Source organism: Colias philodice, chromosome 14 (assembly GCF_061535455.1).
Source record: "Colias philodice isolate Cphi_HAF_F1 chromosome 14, ilColPhil1 Martin Lab GWU primary, whole genome shotgun sequence".
In the NCBI taxonomy this organism is placed as follows: Eukaryota; Metazoa; Arthropoda; class Insecta; order Lepidoptera; family Pieridae; genus Colias; species Colias philodice.
The window spans coordinates 10,987,722-11,002,775 of NC_143099.1; the positions used below are offsets into that span (position 1 = coordinate 10,987,722).

The 15,054-nt window shown below is 32.0% G+C and overlaps 3 protein-coding genes across 3 annotated transcripts in view; all 3 read left to right on the forward strand.

Moving 5' to 3' along the window:
* gogo (thrombospondin-1 like protein golden goal) overlaps positions 1-15,054 on the forward strand; it is a 73,348-nt gene that overhangs the window by 18,634 nt on the left and 39,660 nt on the right. The gene's annotated exons all lie outside the window — the stretch shown is intronic.
* LOC149483063 (uncharacterized) lies at positions 5,618-6,813 on the forward strand. Its single transcript, XM_089703232.1, has 2 exons — positions 5,618-5,637; positions 6,528-6,813. The coding sequence occupies exon 2, from the start codon at positions 6,528-6,530 to the stop codon at positions 6,780-6,782; it is 255 nt and encodes an 84-aa protein (XP_089559358.1). The 5' UTR covers positions 5,618-5,637; the 3' UTR covers positions 6,783-6,813.
* Positions 8,580-9,220, forward strand: LOC149483064 (uncharacterized). Its single transcript, XM_089703229.1, has 2 exons — positions 8,580-8,608; positions 8,957-9,220. The coding sequence occupies exon 2, from the start codon at positions 8,957-8,959 to the stop codon at positions 9,188-9,190; it is 234 nt and encodes a 77-aa protein (XP_089559355.1). The 5' UTR covers positions 8,580-8,608; the 3' UTR covers positions 9,191-9,220.

The following is a 15,054-nucleotide window of genomic DNA, read 5'->3' on the forward strand; positions in this document are numbered from 1 at the left end:
AATCTCCGTCTATACACTTCCAATAATGGCGAACCGACTTTAAAATCATTAACATTAACTTTTGGATATATCGGTCTTTGCGAAATATAACCTGGCCGATGATGAAAGAGCTGATGCAAGAAGCCTCGTCCTTGTGACGTGTGATCATCATAAATTGGTCGGTTATGCCCAGATGCCCATTGCCACGTCATAGACGCAACCACAAGCCATAATATTATTTGATACTTCATCTGAAAAAACATAGAATAGAACTATGAAAAAAGTTAGCTATTGCACGCCTCATAAGCGAAGCGTTGAGGTGGGTACTACTGTCACTTCGCGCAAAACATCTGATTTTTCAAACAAAATGTCTTTATGTATCATACATTGCACTTGTAAGATAATACATACACACACATATTAAGAAAAAACACTATTTTTAACGTTCATGATATTTTTGATGTCATTTTTGTTATTTAAACTAGTTAAAAAACAGTTTAAAAAAGTTCTGTCTTGGACGTCCGTGTGTCTGTATGTGCGGATCCTTTTTCTTGTTAACACGATAGCGACCGAAATACTTTACTAATCGAGTCTTTTTTTTTCTCTTACGCTTGAGTATGCTCAGGAATAGAACCCTTTCATTTTTCAGGGTCTGATTCGATGTGGTTTAATTGTTATTAAATAAACAAAAATAATAATTACTAAATATTTATTAAAAAAAAATTATGAGGCGTGCACTTTTGGATTTTCCAAATTATTTTTATAATATTATGATGCAGCTTAAGTTTTTTCTGTAGGTTTACAGTTTTTCTCAAAGATTCTTACAAAATAAATGTTCTTTAATTAATTATCAATCAGGGAAACACATTTATTTGACAGGAACACTTATTAACTGCTCTATAATTTACTAATATTACATATTATATCGAAAAAAAAAACTATATCGTTTGATTATAAAAGTTATATTGTGTTCTTAAGTATATTAAAAGTACAGAATTATCGCTACTTATTATACTTTCAAGATGACAAGAGAGGATTATTGTTAATGCAATTATCATTTAAATTTTAAACTTATAAAATAATAATAGTCCGGGATACATCGCCCATTTTTGCAAGTGATTACTATCAAGCTAATTTTTCGTGAGTAGCTTTATTTTGATGAGATGCCCAATAAGGATAAAATATTTTGATTTGATGGTTCTCAAATATTAATTACTAACTGAATGTTTTTTTTTTGTTCAATCTCAAGATAATTATCTAAATTATTCGAAAAAATATTTGTCCTACAAAATCTATGGTTTGATCAAAGAGTCCCCCTTTCCGATGTGTATCGATAACGAAGTCATCATATATGATTACTAACCAGCTGATTTTTTTATTTTCACTTATTTAATACTTATATAATTCAACAGACATATTGTCCTACAAATTGCGTAATAAATATTTGAGAACCGTCAAATCAAAAAATTTTATCCTTGTTACCTCTGTAAGCTACCACAATCGAGAGTTTCGTTCATGAAATTATTGGGCATCTCATCAAAATAAAGCTACTCACGAAAAATTAGCTTGATAGTAATCAGTAATCACTTGCAAAAATGGGCGATGTATCCCGGACTATAATAAGTTCTGAAACGAATCTGTCCCGCTGCCAAATGGTATATCGTAACCACAAAACTTAAAATTAATTCCGAGTTATTCATACAATGCAATTAATATACTCGAATTTCACAATTATCTCATTAGAATAAAAACCTTATAACACCATATTACATTTAAATTATAACTGTTTAATTATTAAAAATAATAATTGAACTAACTGATTTCCCATGCACTTGCAGGCAAATGGAAAATAATTTCCTAGCGCCTGTTTAATGTGAAAATACTAATTAATTTGCACTGTGCTAATTTGCTAATTTGTGATTCTAGCTAATGAGTGAATAAATTAAAATTGAACAATGTTAACAGCTACTAAATTCATAGAGATATGTTAGTAAACCGACATTTCGTAGTTAAAATATTTATTTTTAAAACATTTCAATGTTTTAAAAATAAATATTTCAGAAAACTCAAATAATAATTCACACTTTTTAAAATCACAAAATACTTATCTTGATATTATTGGTATAAAATAATTAATTAACAACCACTTGGAACAACGCAAAAGACAAAACTAATTAGTATACAATATTCCTTATTGATATTTAATGTTCGACATACATAATATTATTATGCATCAATCGGTCTTATTAAAATCAGTAGTCATTTTTATAAAATTAGATAATAGTAATCATTATTGATACGAAGTTAAAAGGTCTAAGTACTCTTTAGACCTTTAATTTAAATTAAATTTCTGAAGAAAAAATACTAGTCTCACTACATAATATAGTGATATAGCTATAATATCGTCACACTTTTTGCCAGTAAAATCAGTTTCCCGGATTTGTAGATGTCACGTATTTAGGTACTGATTTTTTTGGCTATACATCATTACTTAAGGGCAACCCCTTTATCAGCTTATCTATAGATACTTAATATTATAAAGCTTAAGAATTTGTTTGTTTCTTTGAACGCGCTAATCTCAGGAACTACTGGTCCGATTTGAAAAATTATTTCAGTGTTAGATAGCCCATATATCGAGGAAGGTTATAGGCTATACATATATCATTACGCTAAGACCAACAGCTAGTGATAAATTAAAACAGAAATAAGTAGGTACATGTAAATAGTATAATATCGGCTCCCTTGCAGTTGGCTTGTCTGTCTGCAGTCAAAATTCGGTCAAGAAGAGTTTATTATTCGAGTTTATTTTTTCTATAATAGTACCTTAAACAGCTATAATATCAACAACTTATTTGTTTGTACGGTTTACATCATAATCGCTTTATCGATTAAAACATTAGTGTTAATAGATTTTTAATATTCTGTCATTAGAATATCAATCGATATAAAAGAACTAAATTACGGTAGTTTGCTTGTTTCTTTGGATTATCCTGTTACAGAGGTATATGGTTTTATTTTTATTATCATAAATTATTCTTAAATTAATTTTAATGCATTGAAGAATGATTTTCCAACTTCGATCAACCATTTTAATATCCATTTATATATTCTTACGTGCAATAACAAAGCAGATAGATACAAATACAAATATTTTTTTTTTCAGATGAACTTGAAACTCATACTAATTTCTGTAGCCCTGTTTTTATTTGCTTCGGTATCAGCTAGACGCCGGTATCACAACAAGCGGTACAACCGAGTAATCATACCCCGATACGATCCTAGATTTCCTAATGGGGGATACCCCAATGGGGGATACCCTAATGGGGGATACCCTAATGGGGGATATTCTAATGGGGGATACCCTAATGGGGATTACCCCGGTAATGGATATTCCAATGGGGGATATTCCCCTGGGTATCCCTGAGGATTGTGGAAATCCAAGGAATCGGCACAGTTATAATTGATATGGCTTGATCAAATAAATGATAAGAAATGTGATTTTGTTTGTTTTAATTTTTATCAACTGTGAATGTTGCTTTTTAACCTCTAATAAGTATTTTTTCAATGTCTACAATCATGTGTGTTTGCATTACTTAGTAAAATGTACTCACACCGCACATAATCATTTTTTGTTATTATCGAAATATCAAAGTGGCATAGTTTTCAACTGGAAAAATTTATAGTTAATATATCACATAAATTCAAAATATAATATATCAATTCGCTATTCCCTTCTCATGTAAAATATATGATAGTTTAAATACATGAATTGGTATATCTCAATTTTTTACACACACCACGTCTTAACGTTCCTTCTATATCCATAAAAACTAATCTTCAAGTAATGAAACGATGCACAAATACCACTATTAGACATTCGATATCCATAAAGCACATCATTAAACTGAAATTGCACATTTATACGATTAATGCTTAACATAACTAAAATTTCATAGTAAGCAAGTCGTGGTTGGAAAGCAAGTATAGAATGTATTACTTCAATCTAGTCTGCAACAGTTGATATTCAGCTGAAAGCGTTATTTCCTGAACATCGGCGCTAGCCTCGGTTCCCATTCAAATGAATGCAATTTTACAACTATTTTGACTTTCAAAAGGCTGTCTATGGAGTTGATAATCTTTTTTGTAGCATTTTATATGCGTTAATAGATTGCTAGTGTATCCCAATAACTGGTAAAATTAGGTAGTTCTTTAGGAAAATTATTTTGAAACAGATGCTGTAGTGAAAATTTTATTACATATATTTATGAGAAAATTTTGTCATAATTACAATCTACATAATTTTACATTAAACGCTTCACTTTCCATTTTATCTGGGTAAAACTAAGTTTCACCCCTTTCTGACCCTGATAGCATATTTAACACTTTTTGATTACATTTTCATAAATTATTTACTAATAGTTATACAGTACAAAAATAAAGTTGTGAAACCGGCAGTATGTTATTCAGAAATTATCTTACTTTCTACTGGTGAAAACGAAAATGAAAAACTCTTATATAAACAATATTTTTTTAAAATACTATATTTTTATTAAGAAATGTAGATACATATTATATTAGTAAGATGTAAAAACCTCGACACATAAATATTATTCACACGTAAGACAACTCCAATACATTTGATTTATTCTATAAACTCGATGTTTTTATAAAAAGTTCAATACATTACGCCTTGCTTGGTATTCAGCGAAGCGTTTTCATTTCCTCACTCGTATGAACGTATTCCTTGAGATTAAATGCATAAGTTTCCAATAGTTTGTAACGTTCTAGAAAATTGACGGAATACTTTTATAAAAGATCGATACATATTTGTAACACTTACTTTACATTGAATTTATTAAATGTGTTTTAAGGGCCGATTTTTCAATGCTTGGATAAAATTTATTCGTCGAATACTAAGGTCGAATAATGTATAAAACTGCCATTTTAAAAACGTATTCTAATTGCCCGTATTTGACAGTTTACGTGACATTTCCAAGCATTGAAAAATCAGCCTTTAGTGTAGTATTGTTAAAACATATTTTAATTGAAGAATGTAAGTGAATTTACCCACTGAAATATAAAAATGTTTTACAATATAACTCTTTATAACTGTATTACAAACAAACCTTGATTGTTAGCATAGTATTTAGTGCACTGGGGTCGTCGATTTGAGTACCAGCGCGCGGCCCCGGCTAACTGCGCGGCTCGACGGAACACAGTGGGGTTTTAGTCGGTAAGAATCCGACATAACCCACGGCTCCTTCCCCGTGGGATATAGGTATCTTTGGAAGATTTCCCCACGTAAAAAAAAAGTTATATAGTTTACTAAATTATAAATTGCAACCTTCCGCTTGTATCACTCTATCTATTAAAGAAAACCGCATCAAAATCCGTTACTTAAGTTTAAAGATTTAAGCATACAAAGGGACATAGGGACATAGGGACAGAGAAAGCGACTTTGTTTTATACTATGTAGTGAAGTGAAGTATGATGTCTTTAAAAAAACTATAATTCTACTTTGTATGATCATCTTTTAATGAATCAATCCATCTGTTGTGATAACTGAGTAATGTAATAATTAGGAAATTTTATATATAAGGAAATTTATTTACTCTGTCGTCAAACTACATTAGTTTTTGTTGGAAAACTGGTGTCAAGGTAAGTTTTGTCTTTTAAATATTGTACTATAAAAAAATGCTAAAGTTTTTAGAGATATTTATAGGTGTTCAATTTTTATATACATTTTAAAAAATATTTTATGCTAAAATATAACAATACATTTATGTTCACATTAGTGACACTAGCTTACATAAAAATAAATATATATAAGTAGCTTTCCGCCCGCGGCTTCGCCCGCGCAGTCAAAGAAAAACCCGTATAATTCCCGTTCCCGTGGGATATCCGTGATAAAACCTATCCTATGTCCCGGGGTAAAAAGTAGCCTATGCCCTTTCTCGGGTATCAAAATATCTTTATACCAAATTTCATGCAAATTGGTTCGGTAGTTAAGGCGTGATTGAGTAACAGACTGACAGACAGTGTGACTTTCGCATTTATAATATTAGTATGGATTTACTGTTTTTCAGTATGACATCATACATATATGTATTACATACACAGGTTGGGCCCTGAAAACCAGCGCTATGCCGACCATGGTGCGGCGTAGCATATGCTGAGTGGCTTTACCCTTTAGGTCACCAGTCGCTACACAAATATTTATAATAGATTTTTAGCTATTAATTTTTTTTTTGTTTTTTATCCCTGTTATTTTCTATAGTCTTTAAGAGTGCTTTTGTTATTGTTTTTTTATGTGGTGGTGGTACTTTGGTGATTCTAATAAATGTATTATATGCTTATTCTTATTCTTAACATGCAAAAAACATACAAAAATGAAATCCGAAAACTAAGCAAAATGAGTGAAATGTGAAATAAGAAACAAATAAACACATAATTGCGACAAAACCGCTTAAATGAGATAAAACAAACGATTAAAACAAATTCACTGCTGATTTTTATTGCTAATGTGTATTAATAAAACTAACTTTCAGATGAAATCTCTCCTTATCCTCGCTGGCCTCATGGTAGCCCTCGGCTTTGCCCAGGGCTGCCTCTACAGCCGTCCCTACTCCGGTTACGGTCAATACCCCAGCTACGGTTACGGCAGCGGTTACGGCGGCGGTTACGGCAGCGGTTACGGCAGCGGTTACGGCAGCGGTTACGGCGGCGGTTACGGCAGCGGTTACGGAGGCGGTTACGGATCTTATGGCGGTTACCCGGGCCGGAATCTGTATTCTTACTATTAATTTGGTAGTTGAATAAATTGTTGATTTTTAATGATGGTATTTTATTTAAAACACTTTTACAAACACAGATATAGACGCACACACACACAGATACACTTGCACTTACACATATTAAATATATTTCCATCTCCTTTTAATGAATGTGAAAATACTGAGCTAATCTTCTGAATCCGTAGTGACTCTACCTACATTATACAATTGAAAATACGCTAAAAGCACAATTACAGCTTCTATCGCGGGTCTTGAGCGCGGCGACCGAATCGAGAAATTCCGTAACGAAAAAACCTCACGCTCCCCACTCCGACGGGCACGGAGGTGTGGCTTGAAGGCATAGCATGCAATAGCTTTACCGCGGCAGTCCCCGAGTGCCCCACGTCTTTTTTTCATATTGCCAAACAACATCGCTCATGACACCATATCAGCAATCTAATAAATCTATAACTCTTATCGTAAGGGACACTCCACGCCATCTATCATCCATATGGTTCTATAGTGTGTAAATACTAGATCACTCTGAGCTACCTACATGTCTACTGTAAACCACTAATGATTAATTATGTTTTAGTTGATCTAGATACACACTTATGTTTAAGGATATATGACTTAACAAAAATAAAGGCAATAATTTACCTACCTACAAAAAACATGAAATATAACTTTTTTAAATTCTTAACTAGCTATGCCGTGCTGTTTTGCCCGTATTTCTCCGTCACTATAATATAGCCTTCCTCGATAAATGCACTTTATCGAGGAAGGACAGTGAAATAATTTTTCCAATCGGACCCGTAGTTTCTGAGATTGCGCGTTCAAGCAAACAAACGAATTCTTCAGCTTTATTATATTAGTACAGATGAATCGTATTTATTATTCTTTACCGAATACCACATGTAGTATTCAAAAATTTCCTACGTCTATGCATAAGTTTCCAATAGTTTGGAACGTTCTAGAAAATTGATGGAATTGACGGTTTGTAACCATTGAGATAATATTAATATGGAGACGACACCGCCTACATCACTTATGTTCCACTCAACGTATGTTGAGCGGTATTTTTTAATGGTTTTAAAGTGAAACGCATCAAACATGCCTTCGTGTGTGTTACGATATTGCACAAATAATACAAATAATACGGAAAAGTGCAAAGGAATAACTTTCATCGTTAAGTACCTAACTAGATAATAATTTTTAAAACTTAGTTAGAGCAAAAAAATGGCGCACAGATTTTGTTCGTGGTGTCTCCTCCATACGTAGTAATATTATCTCAATGTTTACAGGTGACATTTTAATATTATCGTGTGATACTTTATTGGACGGGTAAGTTTTATCCAAGGATTGAAAAATCGGCCCTTAATGAAATAAAATAAAAGGTTTGTTATTTTTAGTGTAGTATTGTTAAAACATATTTTAATTGAAGAATGTAAGTGACCCACTGAAATATAAAACAATGTTTTAAAATACTAAACTATTACAAACAGACCTTGATTGTTAGCCATTGTTAGCATAGTATTTAGTGCAACTATAGTGTTTAGTAAACTACAGTACCTACTAGTAAAATATTTTTAATATTTGTATCGTTATACGAACTCATAATATTAATGTTGTTTAGTTTAGGAATAATTATCTGTATGGGAATTACCAGATGCATTTTTTAAATATGATATCTTTAAAATAAGACGTTTCCACTTTGTATGATCGTCTTTTAATGAAGCAATCGATTTGTTCTGATAGCTGAGTAATGTAATAATTAGGAAATGTTATATATATAAGGAAATTTATTTCATCCTTAGTTATAATACATTGGTTTCTGGTGGAAAACTGGTGTCAAGGTAAGATTTTTTTTTTAATATTATTAACCATTATTAGAAAAATTCTACAGTATTTAGAGATATTTAAAGGTGTTCAATTTTTATTTGAGTAAACGTTTAAAATACTTTTACTTTATTATGTTCTATGCTGATAAAAAAATATTATTTATCTATTTCGGAATGATGTAAGTATTTGCATCGTTGCAAAAAAATACCAAAATGAACTCCAAAAATCAAGCAAAATGAGTGAAATGTGAAATTTATTAGAAACTAATAAATACATTATTTTTTCGACAAACATGCTTTTAAATGTGATGAAAACAAACGTATTTTTTTGTTGATTTTCATCACAATAAAACTTAATTTCAGATGAAATCCGTCCTAATCTTCGCTTGCCTGATGGTAGCCCTCGGCTTTGCCCAGGGCTACCTCTATAGCCGTCCCTACTACTCTGGTTACGGTCAATACCCTAGCTACGGTTACGGCAGCGGTTACGGCGGCGGTTACGGGAACGGTTACGGATCTTATGGCTCGTACCGGCCGTACTACAGCAGAGGATATTATGGCGGTTACCCGGGCCGGAATCTGTATTCTTATTATTGATTTGGTAGTTGAATAAATTGTTGATTTTTATTTGTTATTTTATTTTATCCATTGACCACCGAGCGGCCCGATCGGGCCGAGACACAATAGATTTTCTATTGTGTCTGTGATCCGAGGACTGACGGATTAATACTTTACACAAACACAGATATAGACGCACATAACACATACACATACACACATTACTATCTTAGAATTATTTAATGTTAATACACTATGCTAGGTTTCTTAGTTTAAGAGGGACTCTACGACTCTACAATGCAAAGCGTAATCATAAATAATTTAAAATATAGCTACGAAGTAAAATTATAAATCTTGAAAGTGTCTTCCTTTCATAATGCCAAACAACATCGCTCTTGACACCATATCATAAATCTATATAATAAATCTATAACTCTTATCGTAAGGGACACTCCTCGCCATCTATCATCCAAATTGTTCTATAGTGTGTAAATAAAGACCACTCTGAACTACATGTCTACTGTAATTTGTAAACCACTAATGATTAATTATGTTCAAAATATTATAATGTACCTAGATCTCAATTCTAGATACACACTTATGTTAATATATATGACTGAGCAACGATAGAGGCAATCACTTAAACCTTCCAATTAAACATAAATAATTTTGAAACAAATAATGATTTTTTTTTTTTTATAAAAATAGCTTATTAAAATTCTAAACTAGCTGTGCCCCGCGGTTATACCAGCATTGGTCCGCTCCTATTGGTCATAGCGTGATGACCTTCGATAATAAAGAGTAGACTATCTAACAGCGAAATAATCGTGGTAAAATCTTTTACTTTAAACTATTTGTATGTATGTATTGTTTTTCTTATTCACTACCGAATACCACATGTAGGTAGTATTCAAATATTTCTTGCGTCTATGCAGAAAACGTATGCAGAGGTACAAAATACAAAATATAAAAGTTTTATCAAAGTCGAATGTTCTTGGCAAGCATCAAATGGAGCGTTGTTGCCAATTCTACTCCATTGCCTTGATATATTGTGTGTGTGAAAACAGGATGGGATTTTAGTACCTTGCTCGGACATGAGTAGTCAGGATCTATGGTTAGGATGAATCGACTGAACAGTGAACTAGGTACAAGGAATATTATTCTAAATACTACAATATTTATAGTCTAAAACGTTGTTCCTTCAAAAAGTTATACTGGTCTCAAATGTTGTTCCATCAACAAGTAACAATACTTCTTATTCTTCTTCTTTGGTTATGACCCCACCCAATATAGGGACTTCGCAAATGTCCAGTGTAAGAAGTAACAATGCAAAGTTAAAGTTTTATTCCTCAATATTATTTATAATCTTAATAATGTCAGTAACAACACACTATTAATTTGATTATTATACATATATTGATACTTACGACTTAAAGTCCAAATGTGAAGGAAAACTCCTGCTAGGTAATTTAGCAGTTCGACTATTTTTCATTCAACATTTCGCGGTTTGTTTATAAATTTTTCTCACTATCTATCATAACATCTATCTACCATTTACAAATGATGCGTGTTTGCTCCACAAACACAACAATAATTATTACACTTATATTCACATTAGTGACACTAGCTTACATAAAAACTAAAAAGCCTCTACCAAATAGCACCAATCATTTGTTACTCCCGTTCGAGCAAAACTCAAAATCAATCACTTTTACACCACTGGAGTGTGAAATCCGTGCTGGGTCTCGTCACGTTTGATCGTATGACTTTTCCGAAGTATGAAATTATCTCTGATAAACGGCATTTTATCATTTTTGTACTTGTTTTTACGCTGAGAAGAGTTTATGTATTTTTCGTATCTTTCGTTACGTTCTTCAACAATTCTACTAAAAAATACTAGTAGCTTTAAAACACATAATTTCATACAATCCATGACAGTACATATTCTCTACAAATTATTGATTTCAGTGTTGATGTTAGATAATAATATATAATATCGGTCCGCCCCGGCTTCGCCCGTGGTACATAATATTTACGTTTTCTCTACATAAGAACCATCCTCGTACTTCAAGGAATATAATAAAAAAAGAATTATCGAAATCGGTTCAGCCGTTCTCGAGTTATGCGCTTACCAACACATTTTGCGATTCATTTTTATATATAAGAAGATTATGCGAACAAGATACTAAAACATGTAGAGTATAGTCTGTAGGGTACGTCCTATACTGATTTCACAGCAGTTCTTTTCACCAACAAAACTATATAATATGTACTTAGTACATTTCATAAACTCACATTCCAGAAACCCAACCGTTCTAAGATTCATTCCTTCCTCTCAATATAAACCCACTCAAAACCGAAGCGAAGCGAGCGAACATTTCAATATAACTTCCCGCTCAATATAAACAAATGCACATCGTACAGATATAACTGAGTCCCGCGAAATAAGTTTCCTCGGTGAGATATTCAAATCGGTAGGGATTCGTAGATGCACACAACTTTCAATGCTTTCAATTTGACTTTTCACCTCCCCGGGGGTAAGATCGGAGTTTAGCAATGTTTGAGAGACTGAATTAAGTTTGTCTGTGCAAGCTTTTAATGTTCATAAATAGCATGCTTTATGCTTTGGTTTTGTGTTATATTGTGTCGCATTTTGTTATTATTACCATTTGCATTATGGTCGAATAATGAAATGAATCTCATGGTTATGGTAATTAATAGATATTTTTATAATATTAAAGCATTTGTTATCTAAATTAATATAGAACATACAAATTAACAATCCATACCAAACCTCTAGCATTGACAATACAAAATTTGATTCGATACTTCTTCGTCGCGAGGTATATTATGCCGCATTCACACATTCGAAGAACGGCGAAGGTGCATATACAGGGTGTCTCAGCGCCGATTTTAAACTTTGAAAATTTGTATAAAAAAAACAAATTGTATTCATAATATTTTTACTGTAGTAAATTAAAGTGTATTAGTGCGGATTTTATGTACAGAATATTACACCGTCAAGATGTCTTCCATCATGGTGAATGCACTCTTCAAATCGGAAAGTTTAAAATCGGCGCTGAAACACCCTATATTACCGCTCACACAAACGTATTCGCTGTTCGCACGAGCGTGTAGAGGCGGTATAACAGTTGAGGTATTTTGCAACACTAACGTTATATGACACTCTAGAGGTGGGTTTATAGCGAGTATATTAACCCTAGCCCGGGTGTGATGTGAAATTTTAATAACGCACTTAAATACAGGTGTTGTTTGCGTACACACGCGGGATTAGTAAAGGGTTTAGTTTGAATTATATTTCTTGTTGTTTATTATTAAAAATATTTTTCGTTCTAGTCTTTTAAGGTGCAAACAAAGTTATTTTATTTCCACAATCATTTTATTAAATGACTGAATATTTACCGACGGAATATAATAAATTTCTTTGAAAAAAAAACATGTTTATTAAAATAAATGCTTACCTAATAAAATACAATAGAATCAATCCGAACCGGTGGTAAATCGTAAAACGATGTTATGACGATGAACAGAAGTGCTTCTAGAAGTCTAATTGAATAAATAAATGTTTGAGTTTGTTTTCATTGAAATAGTCAGTAGACCAGCTTTAAATCTCCACAATGATACAAGTACAAATTTAATACAATCTTCTCCAAAACGGTATCTTTCCACTCTACGAGATTACTAATCCACCATTGACTAAGTTTTGTACCCTAAACATATTTGCAGGGACATTGGGACCTTGGGACCTTAACACCCGCGAGGGTACAGGCAAGTTACGGGTTAATTCGAATAATGTATGGTTATAATGTGCAAGTTTATCAATCGTAAGATCTTTGGGTACTTGGTAAAGTCGATTTAACCCTTTAAACTCAAACTCAAACTCAAACATTTATTTATTCAATTAGACTTCTTCTAGAAGCACTTTTGAAACGTCATAGGTAAATATTTTTAATATTTACCACCGATTCGGAAAGCAGTATCTACGGAGAAGAATCGGCAAGAAACTCCCTAGTTGCTCTTTTTAATCATGTCCGTTTTACAATTTAATTTTACAAATTACATATTATGTAACATCATAATAATTTATAGTGATATGCCAAAGAACTGTCCTGTGGTTTTTACGCGACAAGCCGACAACCCTCCATGGGTTTTTATCGTCCAATAGGCTGTTTTTATCGTCTGAACTAGTACATTTTTTATATAAGTTTTAAATTTAGAACTACTAAACTCTTTAATATTATGAGGAATTCTGTTGTAAAAGCGTATACCTCGACCCATAAATGAATTTTTAACTTTAGCTAGCCGGAAAAATGGCATTTCAATTTTATTTCTGTTTCTTGTGTCATAACAATGTCTATCTCCTACTTTTGTGTGTAAGTAAGCGTTATTGTGTACATATAAAATATTATTAAATATATACTGCGACGGTACAGTAAGGATACCAGAATTCTTAAAGAGATCTCTTAGTGAGTCTCGAGCATGCAAATTATTTATAGAGCGTATGGCTCTTTTCTGTAATATAAATATAGTTTCTATATTGTGTGGATATTTCATTATTGTGTATGTTTCTATACACTGGAGGGTCATTGGTCATATTATACTAAGTACTTTTATAATTTTAAAAAGTGTTATAATATGGATTATGTTTTTTTGGATATTTTATTTGATGCAGGACGCATATTTGATTTTTTCAATGTGTGCTTAATGTCACGTAAATACCTGATTTGATAACGTCCTTTTGTACGTATAAAAAACCTAGTAAAAAGCTACATTATCACAATACTAATTCAATTCGAACTAATACAGGTCAACTCTATCATACTCTATTACTATGACAGGTTCAAGTACCTCTACCGTCATCAAATACCATAATTTTTTTTATAATATAAATCTCATGTTTGTCCTCAATGGACTCCTAAACCACTTAACCGATTACAAAATTCGCACACCATGTGCAGTTCGATCCAACTTGAGAGATAGGATAGTTTTTAATTTTTATGAAAAAAAACGTAAAAATGTAGGTACCACGGGCGAAGCCAGGGCGAACCGCTAGTTGACTATAGAAACAAGTTCATGGATCTATCATACATTTCATATCTTCAAATTACAAAGGACATGAAATGAAACATCAAACCGGACCTTTCGTAGAATCCAAATAAACGATTTCCACTCGAATAGATATTACAATAGACGAACAAATACCCCATTCTCTAATTAATGTGATTAGCATTTCTGGGGAATTCTTAACCTTTACAAAAATAAATCCTCGTTAGTAAAGACTAATTGAATATTAAAATATATTCGTCGCTTATTATAGTTAGATATGTTTCTATCGAGAATTGATGACGTCATATAATATAATTGATTACCTTATGTTTTAATGTACCTACTAATAACTATAAATAAAGTAGCTTTATTGTAAGCTAAGAAACATAATATTTTTTAAATGAGATGCAAAGTCAGTCAGGTTTGCTAAAAATTAAATATTACCTAGGGCTGTATTATTTTTTAATTAGATTTCATGAAATTAAATTGATTTGTGTATATCTGAGAAACTAACTGTTTTCGACCATTTATAAATAAGAGAGATACAACATAAAATATTGTAACGCATGTCTGCTTATTCTGAACCAAGAAACTAAAACTAACATATCACTACATCCATAAATATTAATAACCAAATCAATATTTATGTCAAATTTAATACGTTCCTATGTACACGTGCTGGGTTACAATTTCACTAATCAAGGCTTTTGTCGCACAAACCCTTGTGATTCAATTAATTGGGAATTCTCTTAAGCCTTGCCTACATTCCTTCAATTTCCATTTAGTAAATCAATTTAGGACATTGTATTAGAAATACCTTTATCATTTACGAATTC